Here is a 19,824-nt window from a genome sequence, read left to right on the forward strand (position 1 = left end):
ATTCAAAGCATGGTCTTCAGCAGGGGTAGCCAATATGGTGCTTCCAGATCTTATTGGACACCAACTCCCATCAATCCCAGCCAACATGGCAGATGGTCAGAGATGATGGGAATCGGAGTCCAATAGTACCTGAAGGGTCCAGATTAGTTTCCCCAAGTCTACAGGAACAACAAGTAGAAATACAGATAATAACTTTTTAAGCACATAAGAAGAGCCCTGCTGGATCAGACCAAAGTCCCACCTAGTCCAGTATTCTGTTCTCACAGTAGTAGGTCTAAGCACATGGGAAGCCTGCAGACAGGACATGAGAGCAACAGCATTCTCTGCAGTTGTAGTTCCTAGGAATGGGTGTTCAGAGGCATACCAACACCATTACTGGAGGCAGCACATACTTGGTTATCTCCAGTAATCACTCTGAAATAACTCAGAAACTTTTCATGGCAATTAAATGTAGCTTATGCTTTGACTAACTCTTACAAAATGAAAAATAAAATATTCAAAGCAAGAAGAACCATAAATACATTATTTTAACTTACTGACAGTACATCATACAGAATTCTGGCAGTCATATTCATCCAACTCAGGAGACAGAATGAAAGTGGCTTAACATTTAAAATTCAGCAGAAAGAGTATGAATGAGTCGCCACCTTGTTAGCACTAGCACTGTTGAACACACAGATAACAGCTGTTTCAAGCTGAAGGCCACATTTCCCTACCTCAAAGAAGTGTCTAAACAGAAATTGTATGAGTCAGGCTATGAATCAATGCTATTTTCTTCCACAAAAGAAGACTGCAGGGTCTACATTTGATTGACAGAACTGAAACTCCTAGCTGTCTCTTTCCTTCCACTAACTCCAATCACCAAATAACAAACCTTCACCTATTGCTGGCACCTCCTAAAAATAACTATCTACTCACCTAAGCATTCTGAGTCTCTTAATGCACAAATGTATGTAGACCCTCCACCCATTCTGTCTCAGGTCCTGTAGCAATTTAATTCTGATTATGCAAAACTGACAATTCCTTGATTTGCTTAAATTCACATGGGATCCCTAGCCTAAATCATCTGTGTAAATATTGATGTACAATAAACATATGTAGTCTGTCCAAGGGTTATAGAATTACAAACCAACAGTGAAGGGTCTACAATTATGATGTCAGGCATACATGATATATTATTAGTTGAAAGACAGATGTGAAAGGCATCTCAATTTGCCATTGCTTTTTTTGAGTTGGAGCGTGGAGGAAAGATACAGAGAACCACAAAGGTATGTTTTTATTATTAAATTGCTTTGAAGAACAAGAGGCCACAAAAGCAATGAGAAAACAACTTATTAGGCGCACACACCCTAAATATAACCACCAAAGATCACTCTCTTGTCCCCCCCCCCCCTCTCTCTCTCACACACACACACACACACACTTTTGTATGCCTAGATTTCAGGACAAAAAGTTCTACTCTGTTTTCTACTGAGGCTGAAAAGTCCAATCTACAGATTTAGGGTTTGCATTTCTTGTAGGGAATTAGCAAGAGCCTCAGGGCACGACCTCTAGGGGAAATTTAAACTAGTGGCTTTATGCTGATGATCTATTGAGTACAACGTTTCTAAGGGTCACACTCAAAGTTAAATAATAGAAACCCTTCAGTAACTAAACAATCACACAAATTAAGAGGATTCTCTAGCCCTTATAAGTATTATCTCAATCTTTCCCTCAAAAGCTAGAGTTTCAAACTGGAATACATAAAACACAAATCACCCAAGCCACAATTAAGACTTTATACTCAACCGCTCACAAATCTATCATTTCTACATACTAACACCAATATCATTTCAAAACTTAACTGTAGCTGCTCTTGGATCTCTTAAAATAAAAGCCTATAAATAAAAGTTTTCTTTCACAATGAAGCAAGTAAAGCCTGAGCTCAACTTTCAACTTCTTTCTAATTCTAGGGAGAAATTAAGAGTGTTGCTTGAGTAGTCTAAAATATGCATCCTTTTCAAAGGAAATGAAATACAAAAAAATCAAAGGCTTTATACAAGTTCATTACATCAGTTTGCAAGTCATATGTTGTGTATTCACTATTTACACTTGAACATAGAAGGCAAAACTCTTATTATTTTGCAATACATGCTCAACTTGGTTGAAGACACATGTGAGCAAGTCAACAGCTAAGGAAACTAATTACTGCAAGAAAAACAAAATCCTACAATTCAAAATCTTTACTAGCAGTCTCTTATTTGTCTGATAAGCAATGACTAAGCAATGACTTCATTGAACACAGCTCCATTATGAAAATAGAGAAGGTAGCATGACAAGAGTTTCCAACTATGACTCATGATGGTTGACTTTGCCAACATCAGAGAAGTCTAATATGGCCTCTCTCCAACCTTCCGAGACAAAGATAACTATAAAAGCAATGCAGATCCAAATGGCAAGCAAAGATGATAAGAAGGTCTACATGAGTATTAAATGAGAAATATGGGACCTGTTACAAAAGCCCTTGCAAAACACATATCCATAAAACAAACTTTTGAAAGAGCCTGAGGATGCAGCAATTTGAGAACTGCACGGAGTAGAAAATTCAATTAATGGCATAAAAGACGTCAAGAACATTTTTGGCAAAAATTAAACCCACCATTTCCCCAAAGCACTAAATTACAGCAGCAAGCCATAATAAGAGGAAGATGCTCAGACATAAAATCAGTGACACAAGTAACTATGGCAAGATGAATCTTCTTTAGAAGCGTATGGTAACAAGAAACCAGGTCTGGCCAAGTGAAAGTCAGCTATTTACTGTCCACAAAGATGCACATAAGAATCCTAGGTGTTCAAAGAAGCTGGTCATCTGGTTTAAGTGCTGAAAATGAACGATAAGATTCTTGCATGCATGCAATCATCCAGATAGAAATCCAGTTACTCCAAATGAAACCTCATCTCTACTTCATGGTAAAACGTATGCTTTGCTTTTTCATGCTAGACTTCGAGAAATGTGTAAAGATCTAGCTGTGTGTTGCCCAATACTACATGATGAGCAGAGCCATAAGCTATTTCTCTGTTATGTACTACTTAAAATAATGCTGAGAAAGGAGTCCAAACAAGATTATTTTTCTTGATCTATATGCTATTCAGTTGCTGTGGCTATATCCTATAATATAAATATTTTTATACAGTACAATGATCTCCAAAGAGCAGCAATATTGAAAAAAATTCAATATTCAGTGTGTTTTAAAATACACAAGTGTATTTTAGAAGTATTTTTAAGGAAGTAATCACTAGCTAAATCTCAATTACCTCACATTCCATCCGCAGTAGTGCACCAAGTAAAGGACTTCTCCACCTTCAATATCAGAATCTTTAATACTAGCTTCATACATTTTTTGATTTTTCCCTCGTCCATACCGCACTTGGACTTTCATGCCTGGTGGATAACACTCAAATTCTTCTTCTTCCTCATTGTTGTCATTGTTGTCATCTTCCTCTTCTTCCTCCTCCTCTTCTGCTTCTTCTTCATCTTCTTCTTCTTCCTTAATGGTGCCATTGCTTGAAAGGTTTAAAAAATGTCAGTTAATAAAAAGATTGGAAAAAATGTTCTGTGCCAAATGGCGTATATTGATTAATACTGCGGATGCATAGAGGGTGAAGAACAGCAGGCTTAAAAGATGAGAATTTTTAATTTATATTGTCAACTGACAAGAATATAGACAAGAATTTAGCAATCAGAATAGTGACAGAAAGAAGCTTTAAATCTTACAGAAGATTTTAAAAAGATGACTTGTTTTAATGAAAAAAATGTTTACCACCATCTATGAAGATTAAAGATGCAGTCATAAGCCAAGATGCTACTGAAGCTGTCTATCCCTAGCTGAGACCTCTTCCCCCCGCATCTTGGGCCCATATTTCTCTGTCTCTCCCTACAGAATGTATTTGAATTTTTCACTTTGTGCTTCATACACAACTAGTTTTCAGAACATAGAATCCTAGAGTTCTAGAGTTGGAAGGGACCACAAAGGTCATCTAATCCAACCCATTGCAATGCAGAAATCTTTTGCCCAATGTGGGACTTGAATCCACAACCCTGAGATTAATAATCCCATGCTCTACCAACTGAGTATACACTGAGGTCTTTTTTTTGTTTTGGAACATAACACTAATTGGCAAAGGGCTGCTTTAAAAGCACAGGTATGCTTTCGTTGCTAAGGCTTCAATTCAAAAAACGGTGCAATTAATTCCGCACACTGAAAGCAGTAGCAACCCAAGCCTCGTGGTTAAATCTCCTTTGACATTGAGATGAATTTTGAAAGTAGCTTGTGAAGAAGGAGGCAGGTGTGTATCTATTTAAAATCTCAATGGGCACACCCACACCCTTGGGCACGTATAAAATAGCTCTTTGGATCCTGGCCATGACACAGAAAGTAGTGGTCTAAGTTTTCAAAATTAAGAACTCAACCCAATATTTATGAATTTTAAATAACAGATATTTTTTTCAGGTCCTCTCCCTAGAAGTCATGGGCAGGAAGTATGGCACATTTCCTGCTGAATTTAATCATGACTTTTGAAGAGACAAGCCTTGACAAAAATCCAAAGAGGGAGAAGTTGGATGAGAGAGAACCACATGCGCAGTTGAAGCTCTCCCTAGCTGTTTTTGCCATAGCAGTTTCTGCTGCTGAAGAACCAAGCCTTTGTTGAGTATAAAAAGCAGTTTTTCTCATACCCAGCGGCAAGTGCTGTGACCAGAACAGATAGTTTAAGTTATGCATGTTTTCTCTCCTATGTTACACACATTAATTTGTCTCCAATAATAAACTGGATTTGGCAATGTGCTTACTTCATTACGCTTAATAAGTAAGCACTTCTTGGAGAAAATTTCAAAACCATAGTAAAATGTTTTTTGAACAAGTTACATCTAGAGAAAGAGGCTTTGCTAGAAATTTATAATCTAAACTTTAATTTTTAGTATTTCATATAGAAAAAGCCCTTTCTCATCTAAATGAATGTAATATGGTTTCCTCTCCCAGTGTTCCAAGGATACAAATTTCATTGTAATTCAGATGCTTTTCCCACATAAAAAGGGATCAATCTCCCAGAAAGAACAAGCTAAACCTTAATTTGCCCATGTGTCTTCAACAGGAATATCAATGAAACAACTGTAGGGATTTTGAGCTCAACAAACATGTTTTCCCCCATTTCAATTGTTGTTTGTCATACAACAGTCTTACCCCCACCCAATGCAGCATATTCAGCCACACCTTTTCAAAGAATTGGAAGGGACCCTGAGGAATGATCATCTCAAAATGTATTGATTATTATTTTTTTCAGCACAAGGGGTGGGAGCATAAAGCCATTCTGTAATTTAAAAAGCAAACAAAAAAGCACTATTGGGTGTGCGGGGTTAGTAACTGATTTTCAGTTTCTCATCTAAAAGGGATCTAGGAACACTTGCATAGATTTCAGCATTTCTCTCTCATCTGTCCCTGCTTTCCAACATCAATTTTACACCATCAGTGCTTTCAATTCTTTAAAAAAAACCCACAAATCTATTAAATATTAGGCAGCACACTAATGAATAAGTTCCTGTTAAACAGAAAATTCTATTTTTTTTAATATTATGTGCGTTTTTCATATTAAGTTATTATGAAACCTTAATTATATAAATCAGGAAAAGGCAAAACACAGCCATTGGTGCCCTTCAGTTCTCACTCTTTTGCTTTTAAAGTGAGTAACTAACCTTCAATGCAGGGGGGGGGGGAATTAAAAGCTTGAAAAAATTATGGAAGCGTGAAAATCTCAGCAAATTAAATAATCCTCAAATCCTCAGAGCAAGTTATAACATCTTCTGGAACCAAATACCAGGATGCATAATAAAGTTAAACCGGAGATCATTTTTAAAAATATATGTTTAAAAGGGGTGAAGAGTGATTTGCAATCACAGATGGAAGATACAAAAATGCAACCGATGTCAAGAATATTCATGTCAGGGAACAGCAGAACTGTCAAGAATACATGCCTCCAAGTTTTTCAATAGATTTTTTAAAATAGATCTGTACTATGAAGACCACAGCATTCTATTCCCGGATTGAAAATCTTGCCATACAGAAAAGAAGCAAAGCACTGAACACCATGAAGCAGAAGTCCTGAGGGAAAATGTTGCCAGGATAGGCCAGTATGCCTTCAAGAAACCTTACTTTACGTATCTGCATACAGACAGAAGCTAGATTTCTTGGATTCCAGACTTTGGTAAACCTAATATAAAAAGCATTTGCATAGCAGATGATGATGTCTATAAGATTTTAAATAGGATTTTAAAAACTCCAGTAAAGTGAAGATTTTGGCTAAATGGTAGTGTTGTAAAGCAGACAACTGAAAGGTCAGTTCATTAGAACGGTGGATCCCAAAGTACATCAATAAGATAACACAGTAAGATGATGATGCAAGCAGTTCCCATATGTAAGCTGCCTCAAGCAGTTCAAGTAAAAACTGTCCCAAAGAACAGGAGCTTCAACTTCAGAAAAGGAAAGTGAAAGAAACCAGCCAGCGACAACAGAAGACTGCAACTACGTTAAAAGGTTTATAGGGAACAGACATACTTGATAATCATCAAAGTAAATACTGTTAAAAGGCGAGCCTGAATATTAGTTAGTGTATAAAGGATTTACTATCACAATGCAGTAATCGTTCTGATCATATTTGAAAGAGGAAAAATATTAATTGTCTCTGGAGTCTGCTTAGGGTAAATCCCTCTTCCAAATTTCAAACTACTCTGTTACTTCTACATTAGAGGCCATTTTGCATAGTATACATCATAATTGCTCTCTTGAGAAACATCTTTTGAAAATCTCCAGAAACGCAATCTAAGGAACCGAACGCTTCACTCCTATATAATCAATAATGAAATTCAACTGAAATAAGTATATCAAGTAGCACTTTGATATGCCTAACTAACTTGAATCCCCCCCCCTCCCAGAAATCATTGTGAGCATAGCACAGTATCCCGTGAAGTTTCCTCATTTCAAACCAAGTACACTCAACAACAGTATCTGGTAGAAATCAATGAGGCTTGATCAGCGTAAGTCATTTTCTATTGCCCCTTATAATACTCATCTTAGTGGTCCTATAAATGTGATTGTACAAAATAATTAAGCAATGATGTCCTCTGTGTGAACGGCACAGGCTTCTACTTGCACAATGGGATTTCCCTTTCCCCTCTTCACCCATTCAGTCCACCCCATGCCCCCAAAATCTGCTCTAACATTTGGGGAATGGGGGGGGGGGGAAGGCTGCAGAGGGAAGGGGAGGAAGGGCAAGTCCCACAATGGAAGATGAAGTCCATTTTGCTCTTTGCGTTTTTAGGAAAAGCAAGATAATTTTTCAGAAAAGCTCTGTTTTCACTATGCAGGCATCCCCACATACGTGCACGACCATGTATATGCATGTCGCCAGGAAATAAATAAATAATTCAATTCACATGGTTCATGAGGAGAGCCTCACCGGAGAGGGAAGAGGATGTCAATGAGGGCGGAGGGAGCCTCAAAGAGTCTGGAGGTGAAATGGGGCTTTGTTTAGGCTGCTCAGCCTCCCCCACCGCTTTTCCATGCATCCTCCAGCCTCTAGCTGACCCCAGAGCGTCAATTCTAGTTGTGAATATTTTTGGATACAGTAATTTTTTGGGGTCTGGATTGGAGACAGAGCTTCAGATAATATATTTAGAGAGTGCTCCCTATCTACACAATTTTTGCTAATGAGTGCGAGGGCCCGGAACATAACTCCCATGTAAGTGGGCAGACGCTATATATTTGTTTAAGTTGCACATTTTCTGCTAGTTTTCCCTAGGTTTTATATTTCAGGTGGGGACCTCAGGCCCAGCATCTGAATGTAACACTCCTCACCTCTCTATCTGGTCCTTGGGACTTGGACCAGAACGCATACCCTCATCAGCACTACTGCATTGTCTTGCTGGAATGTGTCCTTGAACTTATAGAATCATATAATTGTATATTGTTCCCTTGTCGAGCATCAGTAAGTTCTTGCTGATGTTTAGTTGGAATCTCCTTTCTTGTACCTTTAATACAATGGTACATGTACTAGCCTCCAGAGCAGGAGAAAACAAGATTGCTCCAGCCTCCATGTGACAGTCCTTTAGAAATTTGAAGATGGCTATCATATCCCCTCTCAGTCTCCTCTTATCCAAGTTCTTCATAAGACCCTTAGATCCTTTTCACATGTACTTTTGGCAAGCCAGGTGTCCCCCATTTTAGATTTGTACAGCTGGTTCTTCCTGCCTAAGTGCAGAACCTGACGTTTGTCCCTATTGAAATTCATTTTGTTAGTTTGGGCCCAGTTCCCCAATCTGTTAAGCACATCTTGAATCCTAATTCTGTTACTCAGCCGCATTGGCTATCCCTCCTAGTTTGGTGTCATCTGCAGATTTATGAGCACCTTCATCCAAATTACAATGGGCCCAGGACAGAACCTTGTGGCACCCCACTTGTCACTTTTTTCCAGGATGACAAGGAACTGTTATCACAGTTTCACAGGCTAACCAAATAGCATTCAGAAGTTTTCTGCACTTTAAAATGTATTCCATGAAAAGTAAGAGAGAGGCAATGTCTGCACAGCTACACAAGTTCTGTCAGTCTTTTGGACTATGCTCATAAGGTGGTAGTAGGGACAGATTGTGGCAATTTTGACTTTGCAACAATTAACTAATTTCCTGATGGGAGCACACCATAGCTAATCTCAAAGACTATGAAAAAAGCATAGCTATATTGCTTAATTTATTAATTATCATTATCATTACACATTCCATAGATTTCAATCACTGATTCACAAAGTCGTATCTATCATTAGCTTTAGCAGATTCCCCCCCGCCCCCCGTAACTTGTAAATCTGTGTCCAAGCATTACTATATCATGAGTCACAGAAGCAAAACACAAATATAGCAAATCATAAGAAATCTGTTCTCTAGAAAAAATATATGACGCCCATCACTATTGCAACTCACAATTGTAATTGTACAAGACAAAACACTAATAAACTTATAGACTAAAGAACCAGGGCCTGAGGAATCAGAGCTTTCAAAATGTTAGAATTTATGTATTTGTAACTAGAATACAAGAGGTGAAATGTGCAAAACACAAGTACTGGATACATGATCTACACATTATTTTAAACCCATTTGTAACAACCACATAAATTAATGTATGTTCTGGGAAGAGCAAAGGCAACAGAACAACTTGTACAAAGGCCTTCTTTTGTATCCCAATTTGCTAAAATGCTCTTCATTTCAATTAAATCCAAACAGACATGGTTCTCTTTACTACCTTATCCCACAATAGCTGTTTTATTTCAATGAAGCTATTTAGCTAAAAGTTGCTAACCTCAGGAATAGTGAGGGGTTTTAAAAACAAAACAAACTATACTTCCATAAGGTTTTGATGAAAGTAGAACCACACAAAAGACTCGTGTCTGATCTATGCATTTTAATAGTATGGTCATTACAGGCCGCAGATACAATCTTTGTATGTAGTTGTACCCGAGATTCTTCAATTACATGTGTAACTTGCAAGAAATCAGATAACAGTGTTTGCAGATATGAAAGAGTGTACAAAGCTGAAAGTTGTCTTGATAAGTATTTTTATATGTGAGACTAAACAGCCCACTGCAATCCTGACTGAAAGCCACCACAGAATTGAGGCAATGCAATGGCTAGCATGCTCCTGAACAAAAAAAGTGGCTAACAGCACAAGACTGCCTATTCTAAGGCAAATCACTAGTGAAACGGAATTGCTAAAGATTATCAAGTGTAAAAAGAAGGAAGGAAGGAAGGAAGGAAGGAAGGAAGGAAGGAAGGAAGGAAAGAAAGAAAGAAAGAAAGAAAGAAAGAAAGAAAGAAAGAAAGAAAGAAAGCTCTATGTAGCAAAAAGTATGTTCAGATACAGTAACTCTGATATACAAAACTTACACAGTGAAGTGCTCTAGTGAAGTGTTTCTAAGCCCCAAATCAAGATACTAACAACCAAAGTTTTAATCACATTATTAACATATACTAGATATACAGTGATATTATACTTGTTTGTCAAATCAAGAAGCGTGTCTGAGATAAAGATAACTAGAAATGTATATTTTGAAAAACAATTGTATACTACACAAAAACACAACAGGGGCCACATCAGGCCACGGCTTGTAGATCCCCAACATAGCAGAACGAAGTACTAATATTAGTAGTAGTAAACAGGAATGTGAGTGCTACTTTTTATGAGACAATACAGTACACAGTTACATTTGCATCTTCTGTAAATACATGTATACAAGGAGGTACATTGTTACTTATCTAAGCCTAGAGCATGCGCAAGAAAAGGGCATGTATATTCCTCCCTTCATTGCTACAAACCTCTTACAAACAGCTCCACAAGAAATACTCTTCCCTCACAGGGCTTCCCTTTCAGTGACTTTCCTGACTAGCTCCTTTTTACATTATTTCACCACATTCCTCACAGGTCCTTGTAATAAGCAGCCCCCAAGACAGAAATCATGTAATGCACTGAACTGGTAACAGCAGGCACAATTCTTGCTGTAGTCAAATATACACACTTAAGATAGGTACAAACTACAAGTATAAAAGTGAGAATTGTAAATGAACTACTTAGTCTCACTAATAATGTCTGAAACCTGAACTGGAAAAAGCTATATTTTCCAAAAGGAAAAAAAAGTGCCTGAAAGATTAATTCACAATAAAGTAATCCATACACTTCAATATCAATAAGCAGTGAACTCTACATGATACCAAAATATGAGAACACAATGGGTCAATTCCAACATACCATACATGTCAATCTGCATTTTAAAAAAAGGGGAGCATTATTTTTTATATACATAAAAATGATCAGTCGATTATCATTTTGCCTGAAAGGCACACCACACCTTTATGCATGTCTGAGGGTCAACTACTCAGATAGGATAGGCTGTCGACCTGAATCTAGTCACATGCATGACACACTGATAATAGATACTCCTATATTTATTTCAGAAGCAGAATGGCAATAAAATAATTTCATTCGGATGTTCAACATAGTTGTCACACCATAGCAGCAAAATCAGGGAAGTCTTGGCAGATCAAGACAATTACTTGATCAGGTGCTTCAACAAAGTAGCGGTACCATCAGCTCTACTGATGTTGTCGCCTTCCAGTAGAATAAATTTATGGAGTGCTAATCTATATTCAGTTGATTTCTGGATAAGAAATCGTCTCTTTCCTTTTGGTGGCGCACCAGATGAGCCAAATCTTTAAAAACTCCAACCTATAACTCAGTGTTTCTCAGACAGTTGGCTCGTGTCAAAAATTCATTGAATGTTGAGTAAAGACTGGGAAAAGCTGGAATTGGAAGGAAGGTCTCCCTCCTCTGAGGGGAAAGGGTAAGGGGAGGTGTTAAAGGTGAGATTATAGGTTAATATTTTTATAAGCTAGAAATAGAAAGTAAGAGAATGAGAGGAAAACTGTTGTAGGAGGAAGAAATTAATGCAAAAGTATTAAGGAGGAAGGGCTGAAAGAAACAGCAGTCGGCTGGGTATGTGTGAAAAAGGTACAAGTTGAGTGTGAAAGGAAAATGGGAGAAGATCAGTAACTGTGGTAAGATGAGACAGTAAAAATACTTTAGAGGCATGTGGGAGTGTGAAGGGCGAAATATAAAAGAAAAAACCTTCTCCACTTAAAGAGCCTCTGAAGAAGCAAACTCTGCCAAAAATAGGGAGGCTGAGTCACAATACCTACAGAGCAAATGTCTGTACTTAACCTGAGGAAAACTGAGCTATGGAACTCCTTGCCACAAGGAAAATGCTGTGACAAAGATGTCAGCAATTTCCAAATACGGATTCGATATCAGTAGAAAATGATGTCAGCAACTGTCAGCTGATTATGCCAAACTGTTCCATCTGTCACCATTTTGTGACTGGCTCTGCCACTGCACCATTTTGTGACTTGTGGGCCTCAAGAAATTTAAATGAGCCTTGTGGGCAGAAAGTTTGAGAACCCCTACTGCAACTTTTTTTTTGCCCACAATTTATTGTTTAGCTTTCCCCACACCTTTTTCTTTTAAATTCTCCTACACAATTCTTCCAGCTTTCAATCCTACTCCACGCATATCTTTCAGTATTGAAGTCCATGATTACCAGTGTGGAGAGTGCTGCTGCAACCCGGCCCTGACTGCAGACCTACCATGGGTATCTGGATGACCACTGTGAGAACAGAATGCTGGACCAGAGGGGCCTATGGCTGCTTCCCCATCACTCTTAATTATCTTTTTATCAGAAGACAGCAGATGACTTCTCTTACACAACCTCTATAGTATTCAGAATAATGAAGCAATTTAACTGGACATCTCCGACAAAAAAAGCACCAAAATAAGATGGTATTCATTGAGCTTTTTGACATAAAGGCTGCTTTCCTAAACAAGTTGACAATAGTAAGTCTCAATGAATTCAGTAAGACTTACTCTGAGGTAAATGAGGCTGGGATTACAGCCTAAGTTATCTAGTTCCTCTTAAATTCTAGTTCCTCTTTGATCTTTTAGAGATCAAAGGCAACTCAGATTTGAAGCCCAGTATTGCTCCCCTCATATATAGGTTTTAGCTGAAAAGAAAAGATTCTTACTTTTTCTCCCTCTCTTCCGTTTCAAGACTGGTATTCTGATTTTCCAAGTCCTTACTCTTCTCATCCTCTTTATGTTCCACATTGGCTTCATCTGTTTTCAGTATTCTTAATTCCTTTTCCTGGTCAGTGTGTGATTCCTGAAAACCTTTTTTGCTTCCCTAGGAGAAATAAAAACATTGATATAGCTCACAATTGAAAAAAACAAAAAACTGTTAGTTTTCAATTAGGAAGAATCTGCACCAGCCATTTTCTCTGTTGGTATCTATACTGGATTTGAATTGATTTTATGTATGTGCTAATGTTGTTTTTTTGGGACACGGGTGGCGCTGTGGGTAAAAGCCTCAGCGCCTAGGGCTTGCCGATCGAAAGGTCGGCGGTTCGAATCCCCGCGGCGGGGTGCGCTCCCGTTGCTCGGTCCCAGCGCCTGCCAACCTAGCAGTTCGAAAGCACCCTCGGGTGCAAGTAGATAAATAGGGACCGCTTTCTAGCGGGAAGGTAAACGGCGTTTCCGTGTGCAGCTCTGGTTTGCCAGAGCAGCGATGTCACGCTGGCCACGTGACCCGGAAGTGTCTTCGGACAGCGCTGGCCCCTGGCCTCTTGAGTGAGATGGGCGCACAACCCCAGAGTCTGGCAAGACTGGCCCGTACGGGCAGGGGTACCTTTACCTTTACCTTTTTAATGTTGTTTTAAACTCTCTGTCTGTCTGTCTGTCTGTCTGTCTCTCTCTCTCTCTCTCTCTCTCTGTGTGTGTAAACTTTTAAAAAATTGTTTTTATTTATGCAATTGTTTAACTGTTTTTATATATATTGCTGTTTTATATATGATTTATTATATTGTAAATCACTTTCATGAAATAATAACACATCTCTAAGGAAGTACTGCTGCAATTCACATTGGATCATGAATGTTGTCCCTTGATTCATGTCCAGGCTGCTGAAACAGAACCATTGGTTTTACCTGTGAAGGGTATTTTTTAGTGAAAGGATGTTCTAAAGTAGAATGAGAGCTCTCTCAAGCACTTGCAAGCACCACTGCAGCTAAATTAGAGATTTATCCTCTCAGCTGGCCCCCATTCTGCACTCAACACACTTGTAAGAAAACATACCAACAACATGTAGCAACAACAACACACATTGAACAGTCCCCTGCTCCAACACACAAGGCAATCCAGATACATATTCAATCAGATAAGAAAAAAACAAATAGTGAATGGTAGGGTAAGGCTATAATAACATCTTTTCACTCAAATAAAAGTACTATTCGTGTGTCCAAGTTACCCAAAATAAGGTGGGTCTTGGCTGCCTATATCCCTGGAAACACATGGTGAAGCGCGTGTCTCTCAAAAGTGCCCCTGCAGAGATGTAAGTATCAATATGGCAATCTCTTGTAAAGGAACGAGGGCTCACCCAGGCCGGAGCATAGCACAGAGCATTTAAAGATTGTTATGACGTGGGGTTTGTGATTTCAGCTCTCTTGACATAATATGCTGGAGACAGTTCTCTAGTAACACTTCTTTATTAAAGCAAACAAGACTGAGACCTGAGGAGGGGAGAGCTACATTTATAGGGACAGGGAACTAGCTAGAAAGGATACATTTTGGAGGGAACAATATCCGGCAATCACAGTTCTGCCTTTTGGAGGAAACCAATAAGACAGAGGATCCAAATACAGCAGCTTAAATGAATATGTGGCCAGCGTGACTAAATAGCTTCTGGTGCAACAGAACACTGTGACTGAAACCAGAGCGCACGGAAACACCATTTACCTTCCTGCCGCAGAAGTACCTATTTATCTACTTGCACTAGCGTGCTTTTGAACTGCTAGGTTGGCAGGAGCTGGGACTGAGCAACGGGAGCTCACCCTATCGTGGGGATTCAAACCGCTGACTTCTGATTGGCAAGCCCAAGAGGCTCAATGGTTTAGACCATAGCGCAACCTGCGTTATGTATGCACTATTGGTATGACCGCAATACTCCATCACTTAGGGCACCTCTTTCTTTTGATATGTTTGCATATCTGAAAAGTGAGTAATATTTTTATTCACAGATAATGCCACCACAAATCCCCAAAAAATCCTCTTCAGAGGAAGTTTTCAGAGGGCTCTAAGGTGCACCCATTCTTTACACAGAGGTTCCTTATCACAATCAATCTGAAAAGAGTGGGAAACTGAACCAGACATCTTTGGGTGGCCCATCTTACGCATGAGTACTTTAGCAGTATCAGTCCTCTCAGCCATGGTATCCATGCCAACAGAGACAGAACCAGGTTTTGTGCCCATGACAGTAAAGGTCAATGCCATCCAGGAGCACGGTGTTTATGAGCTGATTTATATGCTGCCTTAAGGGCTTTAGCCTTCAACTGCTTTATCTTGCCCATAGCCCCAGAGTAGCTGTAGCTGATTACTGAGATCTAATGGGTGATCAGCAAAAATATTAAATTTAAAAAAGCTACAGAGCTGCTGGAGGAGAACTGTGAAAAAATGTCGGAGTTCTGGAGGGGAGGAAATATCCCCTCCATTGACCAAAAACAAAATTAGGACACTGGGGGTGGAGGGTAGTTCACTTTAAACCAGGGACAAGCAACAGGGGAGGTGGTGAAGGGAAAATACAGAGCAGAAAGAGTGGAAAGTGGTAAGGCACATAAGAAACCCAAAAACTCACAATCAAGCAGTGTACATCAAGACAAAAATTCATGGGTCTCCCTAAGAGAGAAACAGCATCAACGCAACCTTCCCCCAAATAAGCACAGAAGCACTAACAATAAATGATAAGCAACAATGTCATAAAGATAAGCTCCGAAAACTGTAGACAAAACACAACTCTGAGCAAAGCTGAATGGAGAATGTGAGATACAATCTCACAATGTGAAAGCAGTAAAAACTGCTGGGAGCTGAAGAGCAGAAACCTCTAATTTAGCTGTGCTAGAGGGAGCTCTCATCCCACCTTACAACATCTCTGCTCAACGGAAAAAGGAACATAAATATTGTAGGAAACACTGTTCACCCGTAACTTTCCAGATATTTTTGACCAGGAGAACATCAGGAACATGGAGCTCTGATTTTCCACATGGTGCAAATTATAGCTACAAGGAATTTGTAAGGACATGTGAATGTAAGGAACTTTCAAACTGTGTTATCAGTTTCGTAGCTTGAGACTTCCTAGTTTAACGGAGCTTAGCAAAAGGAGGCGCAAAAGGAGGCGCTGGGTGTGAGGACAAAAGTCTGGTTCGGATCTTGGGACACAATCTCCAAATGTGGTCTAGATATAGCAGACACAACAGTGTTTGATTTCTGCCTAAACAGAGTTTTTAGGGCCTTCTTTAGAACTCTGCAAGACACCCACAAAGGTATTTCTTCTGTCAAAGTGAATCTGGACTGCAACAGGTTCTTATCAGCTCTGAAAATGACATTAATACTTTGAGAAATGTAACAAAACTAGCAAGCAGTATATTAATGCTAGAATAAAACACTTTACTTTATAGGCACAATATCCACTCAAATGATATTTCAGCTTACTTTAACAGAACACAATGATATATTTTACAAAATCTACAAAAAATAATGGAACAGCTCTTACCAAGGAGGATGTATCATTTTCTTTTCTTTCACTCTCATTCTCAGCTTGTGTGTCTTGTTGTTTCCTCATTACTTCATCATCTCTTTCTTCAGATTCCACCTTTATTTCTTTTATATTTTGCTCAGTTTCTTCATGCTTCTTCATATCTTTTTCAAGGTCCTTACAGGGCTGGCTCACTATTTTCTCTGGTAATGCCATTTTAAATTCAACATTAGCTGATGTACAGTACTCTTCAAAGCCATAGAGGTATCTAAAAGATGACAATAACATGATGATTAGTTCACCATAGTTTGGTTTATGAGACAACCACACTTTTAAGGATGTAAATTAATTTGCTAAATAATGGTTTAAGATTGCTTTGTTTTTTAAAAGAAACCAACAACATGGTACCAGCTCAAAATTGTGTTGTTTTAACTGCCCCCAAATGTCAACTTGTTTTTGAAAGAAATACCTGAAAAAAAGTTATGTTGAGTCTGGTTAGTCTAGCAACATGGAAGCTCTGGAATAAAATTTAATAACTTTCCAAACAAATTTGAAAGAGGACTTACGGTTAGCTGCCAGAACAGCAGACTTGATTTGGGTAGTTACTACTACACATAGCATGATACAGCCAAAATAGATAAAGACACCTTAATTAGAACTGTATCCTCCTATTTGGGAGTAAGCCCTGTTGATGTGACTTATTTCTGAATGAATACACACGAGTACAGTATTAGGATTGCACTGTGAGAGTACTGGGTTCTTTGCTCTGTGGATGTTTCTGGAAATGCAGGAAGGATATGATTTTTGCAAATCCCGCCTTTCTCCTGAAGCCCCTTATACCACCTCCCATGCTGTTCCATAGATCGTCTAACCCTTTAGAGCAAGGGTTGCAGACAGAAGGGGGAATCGGTGAAAACTACTTTTCCCATTGTATTGTTCATGGAAGGCTCCACTGAAACAAAGCTGTTCGTGACTGAAGAAATACAACTGAATATAGTCTATTATCTTTTTATTTATTTATTTAAATGATGACAGCTTTAAAACAGAATACCTATGCAATATTTCTTTTGGCTGAGATGAAGCATTCAACACTGAGTATCAAAGCAAAGCACACAATTTTATATATACAGATCTACTTACTTTTTGTATGCACATTTAACATTATATCCAGCGGCGGAGTTCAAGACAGGGATCCCAAGATCCTGATACACTTGCTTCCAGACTGCTCCACTTTCAATCTATAAAGCAGAATGAAAGTTGTTATCCCAATAAAAAGAATTATGTCTATGTTTAAATGAATAATTCTGCACAGGTGTCTAAATAAATAATTTATTCAGAACTTTAAGGGTCTAAAATAGCACACACAAAAATTAGACGCCCATATTTTAAGAGTATTCAAATTCACTTCCATCTCCTGTGCACAGATAATACATATGTATTTTGAAGTAAGTCTGTCTTCTATGTGGTTAACACTCAGATAATTGGGTATATGTAATGACTGGAGACTTCATACTAAACTACTATTACAAGCTGCTTTCTTTTTTAACCTAGAAAAGAGTCTTAGTGATAGAAAAATTAATGCATAAAAAGTCCTTAGTGTGATGTCCACCTCATCATCTACAAATCTCCTCTCCTAGTGGTTTTGAAGCTGCACTATTAACTTTTTTTCAAATTGCAAAATTATTTCTACTCTGATTAATAGTACTTACATTATCAAATCCTCCAAGCTTATGTACAAGTCTGAATAATTTGAAGAGATTCAAGTTTCTGTATCCAAGAACAGGTCGTTTATTAATAGGAGTCCCTGTGAAAGAAAGTATTTTGAAGTGTGGCTTTTTAGCTTGTAAAGAGCAACTCATATTGGTGTTAATGGACATAAATCAGTTCAGTGTTTCAATCTCAGACTATACCACATATATATACTGTCCAGCTCAATACTCAGAGGTAATTCCAATGAGGCTTACTCCAGGGAAATGTGCATACGACTGCAGCTGTGGCCTTATCTTCCTAGTTAACAATCATGTAACAGAACTCATATTACACAGTTTTTCCAAGTAATTGGAAAAGCCATTATCCAAATATGTGTGGGCTCCAAAAGTTCTAAATGGTACAAAGGGAACTTCTTTGCAAAGCTGAGATGAATTAATTTAATTCAGCTTTGTTGTCAAATCCATTCATTCTGCCCTATGATTACTAAAGGGCAGTTGGACAACTAGCATTATGATACAGTTAAAAATGAAAATATAATGAAATAATATTTGCCCTGCAATCATTCTTCTCTCCAGGCCTGTGCAACTTGTAACCTACAAAGTTGAACACACCACACCAGCAACATATGGCAGCCATGAAGGGCTTGATAAACTTCCAATTTTAGCTGCCTGCAAAGGATTGCACAAGCACCTGGCAGGCCACAAAACTTGGCTGGTGAGTTGTGTTTGGTTTTGGTGGGTTACAAGTTGTGCAGGCTTGTATATAATACAGACACACACTGCATAAGTTATTAGTTACTCTGTTGTTTCTTTACTTGCTGCATTTTCCTTCCATTTTAAAATTGATGTGCTGTTATTATATTTTTACTTTGCTATAACCTGTCCAGGGAACACTAACTGGATGTACATGTTTCAGTTACAGATAGGTAGCCGTGTTGGTCTGCCATAGTCAAAACAAAAAAAATCCTTCCAGTAGCACCTTAAAGACCAACTAAGTTAGTTCTTGGTATGAGCTTTCGTGTGCATGCACACTTCTTCAGATACCTGAATATTGAAGAAGTATTCAATACTGAAGAAGTATTCTTCAGATACTTCTTCAGCTCATACCAAGAACTAACTTAGTTGGTCTTTAAGGTGCTACTGGAAGGATTTTTTTTGTTTTGGATGTACATGTAACAGGATACATGTTTTAGAAAAAACAAACAATTAACAGGTTTAATATATAAATGAAATATTTTGCTGTACTATACCAGCTAGAATTCATTTTTATTTCCAAAAAGATAGTGCTGATTTTTAAAAGGAACAACTTTCAACTGGCCTATCTGATGTAGTGGTTGAAATGGGGCGGAGGAGCCTTTTTGAACCTTAGGGCTGCATTCCCTTCTGGGCAACTTTATGAGGGCAGGACTAGAAGCAAAACACTGATGTAAATTTTATCTTTGTACAGTAGGCTAGCTTCTAAACATATGCACAACACCCCTCGCTAACCTCCATCCAAGCAAGGGAGAATGATTATCAGAGTTGAAGGATACATTCCAGCCAGGGTAAAAGCACCATAGGAGGATCTGAAAGAAGGCCAGTGTGGCCTGCAGGGCACCCAAAGGCTAGAAAGAGGCTTGAAGAGTCACATTTCACCAGAGGTTCCTCACCCCTGGGCTGGGACCTAGGAAACCAGGGTTGAAACCCCAATGGAGCTTTGAAACTCACTTTATGAAAAGCAACAAGACAAGTTTTCAGGGGTGTACTACATTCTCGTACTGTACTACATCCCCTATAGCGTAAAAAAACCCCACTATATGTTAACTATAATGACATGCTTACCCCTGTCTTCCATGAATTTATAGAGTTGTTGTAAGAAGTTTTCTCTTTCCTCTGGAAAGGGTTCTATTTCTTCCTAATTGAAACAATATGG

The 19,824-nt window shown here is 38.5% G+C and overlaps 1 protein-coding gene across 7 annotated transcripts in view; it reads right to left on the minus strand.

Annotated features, from left to right (window-relative positions):
• ARID4B (AT-rich interaction domain 4B) overlaps positions 1-19,824 on the minus strand; it is an 81,563-nt gene that overhangs the window by 11,864 nt on the left and 49,875 nt on the right. For 4 of the 7 annotated variants that reach the window (XM_083732187.1, XM_083732185.1, XM_083732188.1 and 1 more), the window contains exons 12-17: positions 19,734-19,806; positions 17,913-18,007; positions 17,344-17,441; positions 16,222-16,471; positions 12,647-12,804; positions 3,295-3,543 (exon numbers count right to left, since the gene is read on the minus strand). In XM_083732187.1, coding sequence (XP_083588313.1) covers positions 3,295-3,543; positions 12,647-12,804; positions 16,222-16,471; positions 17,344-17,441; positions 17,913-18,007; positions 19,734-19,806 — 923 coding nt within the window. The remainder of the gene's footprint in view (positions 1-3,294; positions 3,544-12,646; positions 12,805-16,221; positions 16,472-17,343; positions 17,442-17,912; positions 18,008-19,733; positions 19,807-19,824) is intronic. The other 3 variants (XM_083732190.1, XM_083732189.1, XM_083732186.1) reach the window with 2 other exon arrangements.

Source organism: Podarcis gaigeae (genome assembly GCF_964106915.1).
Source record: "Podarcis gaigeae genome assembly, chromosome: 3".
Taxonomy (NCBI): domain Eukaryota; kingdom Metazoa; phylum Chordata; class Lepidosauria; order Squamata; family Lacertidae; genus Podarcis; species Podarcis gaigeae.